The sequence below is a fragment of the Monopterus albus genome, unplaced genomic scaffold, assembly GCF_001952655.1.
Source record: "Monopterus albus unplaced genomic scaffold, M_albus_1.0 scaffold40.1, whole genome shotgun sequence".
Lineage (NCBI taxonomy): Eukaryota > Metazoa > Chordata > Actinopteri > Synbranchiformes > Synbranchidae > Monopterus > Monopterus albus.
The window spans coordinates 2,529,860-2,533,191 of NW_018127920.1; the positions used below are offsets into that span (position 1 = coordinate 2,529,860).

Consider the following 3,332-nt stretch of genomic DNA (forward strand, 5'->3'; position numbering starts at 1 on the left):
AACACTGATCGCCCCAAGAGTCAGGGGGTCTGCTTGCCCACCATCCGGAAATCCACTAAATTCCACACACACGTCGTCCAGGTATTTGATCTGAATACACAAAGAGACTAATAGTGTCTATGTTTGAAGTCCAGGGTTGCTTAGACATACAGTGCTTGCGAAAGTATTCGGCCCCCTTGAACTTTGCGACCTTTTGCCACATTTCAGGCTTCAAACATAAAGATATAAAACTGTAATTTTTTGTGAAGAATCAACAACAAGTGGGACACAATCATGAAGTGGAATGAAATTTATTGGATATTTCAAACTTTTTTAACAAATAAAAAACTGAAAAATTGGGCGTGCAAAATTATTCAGCCCCCTTAAGTTAATACTTTGTAGCGCCACCTTTTGCTGCGATTACAGCTGTAAGTCGCTTGGGGTATGTCTATCAGTTTTGCACATCGAGAGACTGAAATTTTTGCCCATTCCTCCTTGCAAAACAGCTCGAGCTCAGTGAGGTTGGATGGAGAGCGTTTGTGAACAGCAGTTTTCAGTTCTTTCCACAGATTCTCGATTGGATTCAGGTCTGGACTTTGACTTGGCCATTCTAACACCTGGATATGTTTATTTGTGAACCATTCCATTGTAGATTTTGCTTTATGTTTTGGATCATTGTCTTGTTGGAAGACAAATCTCCGTCCCAGTCTCAGGTCTTTTGCAGACTCCATCAGGTTTCCTTCCAGAATGGTCCTGTATTTGGCTCCATCCATCTTCCCATCAATTTTAACCATCTTCCCTGTCCCTGCTGAAGAAAAGCAGGCCCAAACCATGATGCTGCCACCACCATGTTTGACAGTGGGGATGGTGTGTTCAGGGTGATGAGCTGTGTTGCTTTTACGCCAAACATAACGTTTTGCATTGTTGCCAAAAAGTTCGATTTTGTTTTCATCTGACCAGAGCACCTTCTTCCACGTTTGGTGTGTCTCCCAGGTGGCTTGTGGCAAACTTTAAACGACACTTTTTATGGCTATCTTTAAGAAATGGCTTTCTTCTTGCCACTCTTCCATAAAGGCCAGATTTGTGCAGTATACGACTGATTGTTGTCCTATGGACAGAGTCTCCCACCTCAGCTGTGGATCTCTGCAGTTCATCCAGAGTGATCATGGGCCTCTTGGCTGCATCTCTGATCAGTCTTCTCCTTGTATGAGCTGAAGGTTTAGAGGGACGGCCAGGTCTTGGTGGATTTGCAGTGGTCTGATACTCCTTCCATTTCAATATTATTGCTTGCACAGTGCTCCTTGGGATGTTTAAAGCTTGGGAAATCTTTTTGTATCCAAATCCGGCGTTAAACTTCTCCACAACAGTATCTCGGACCTGCCTGGTGTGTTCTTTGTTCTTCATGATGCTCTCTGCGCTTTAAACGGACCTCTGAGACTATTACAGTGCAGGTGCATTTATACGGAGACTTGATTACACACAGGTGGATTCTATTTATCATTATTAGTCATTTAGGTCAACATTGGATCATTCAGAGATCCTCACTGAACTTCTGGAGAGAGTTTGCTGCACTGAAAGTAAAGGGGCTGAATAATTTTGCACGCCCAATTTTTCAGTTTTTATTTGTTAAAAAAAAAGTTCCACTTCATGATTGTGTCCCACTTGTTGTTGATTCTTCACAAAAAATTACAGTTTTATATCTTTATGTCTGAAGCCTGAAATGTGGCAAAAGGTTGCAAAATTCAAGGGGGCCGAATACTTTCGCAAAGCACTGTATAACCCTGTTTATACAAATAACAAAATAAATCGGGATTTGGTGTGGTTTCAATCAAAGAGTTATAAGGAAGTTAGATTTCTTCGTACACTGGTTACACAAGCAAGTGTACTGCCTGGTTGGGGAAGGTGGTGGCAGGAGCTCAAAGGTTCCCACCCAGCTGACAGACAGGAAGGAGATGGGTTTAAGGAGGGGCGGTGTAAAGTCTTTGCCCAGTGTGCCAGGGAAGGGCTGGGCATGATGAGTCAGCCTTAGTGCCTGAAGGTATGGATGTCATTGTGGAGACTCACTGAGGGGCTGGAGGGCCTGCTGTGTGTATGACAGCTTGTATTGCAGCTGCAGCGCTGGATCCACATGACGTTTCTGTAGAAGCCCTCTCCATCGGGGCACCGGAAGCGGAGCCGTATGGTGCGGGACAGAGAGGCTGTGCAGCAACGGTCATCAGTGCAAGTCCCACAGGTGCGAGGTCGGTACCGCCGTGCTGTTGAGCATCCAGCGAAAGTGATTCGGACTGGTTCCTGGGGGCGGACCGTTCTTTGACACCTCTTCCCCTTCTAGATGACAGAAACAGAGCTTCCATTAAAATAGCATCAAATCTACTGGATTTCATTAAGGGACAATTCAGTGTTTATTGATTCATTTTTTCATTCTCCATATTGTGTGAAAATCACATTAATTCTGAGGATTTTAACTGACAAATACAATCATCTTACTACCAGCGCTGGTCCAGCAACTGAAATGAGACTGTAATGTAATCCCCCTTAAATCCTACTAATATTTTACATTTATCCACAATCTTCTTTCATTTCCTAATGGGAACGTCCTATGTACCTTGCTAGCTACCGGAAGCTGCAGCTCACACTGTCGGACTTGGCACAGTCTGGTTTCTCTGATCAGCCGACAGTCAGGGTTGTTATTGGTCACCCTACTTGAAATGCCCATCCCGCATGTAGTGGAACACTCGGTCCATTCAGTGGTTTGAGGGAAACAGCTGGATTCAAGTAATACCTCAGACATGGGGAAGGGCACACTCTCTGTAGGAGAGCCAAAGACAGGCAAATGTTACAATCAGATGATGAATCCCAGCAAACATTATGTGTTATGATCTGTAAAAAATTTGATATTTTATTGCCTTTGGTTAAATTATATGTATGCTATTTTTGCCCCATTAAGAGCCTGAGTGTAGAGATGTCAGTCATTTGCATGTTTTGTTTTCAGTGCTTATTAGGATCTGATATCTCAACAACTCAGAAAAGCATTTTCATTAAATTAATTGTGGACACTTATGGGCTCCATAGGATGATTCATAAAGATTTTAGTAACCCTGTGGCATTTACTCTAAGGTAAAAACCAAAAATATAACGTGTACTGTAGTATGCAGTTACACATACTGAATTCATTCATGCTCCTCTGAGGAAAAACCTTTTCAATTTTGTGCCCACTATGACATTTCCAGGAGTGACATCCTGAGGATAAAATCAATCAACTCAGTCAACTTTGCTCACAGGATGACAGATGTATCTGTCAGAGAAGCAGCACCATGATACTTTAACTTTCTGATCATGCTCCCAGAGGGATA

The 3,332-nt window shown here is 42.9% G+C and overlaps 1 protein-coding gene across 1 annotated transcript in view; it reads right to left on the reverse strand.

Annotated features, from left to right (window-relative positions):
• Positions 1–1,720: 1,720 nt before the first annotated feature.
• Positions 1,721–3,332, reverse strand: part of ccn1l2 (cellular communication network factor 1, like 2) — a 4,048-nt gene continuing 2,436 nt past the window's right edge. Inside the window, exons 4-5 of the mRNA XM_020599258.1 lie at positions 2,585–2,787; positions 1,721–2,307 (exon numbers count right to left, since the gene is read on the reverse strand). Coding sequence (XP_020454914.1) covers positions 2,005–2,307; positions 2,585–2,787 — 506 coding nt within the window. The 3' untranslated portion in view covers positions 1,721–2,004. The remainder of the gene's footprint in view (positions 2,308–2,584; positions 2,788–3,332) is intronic.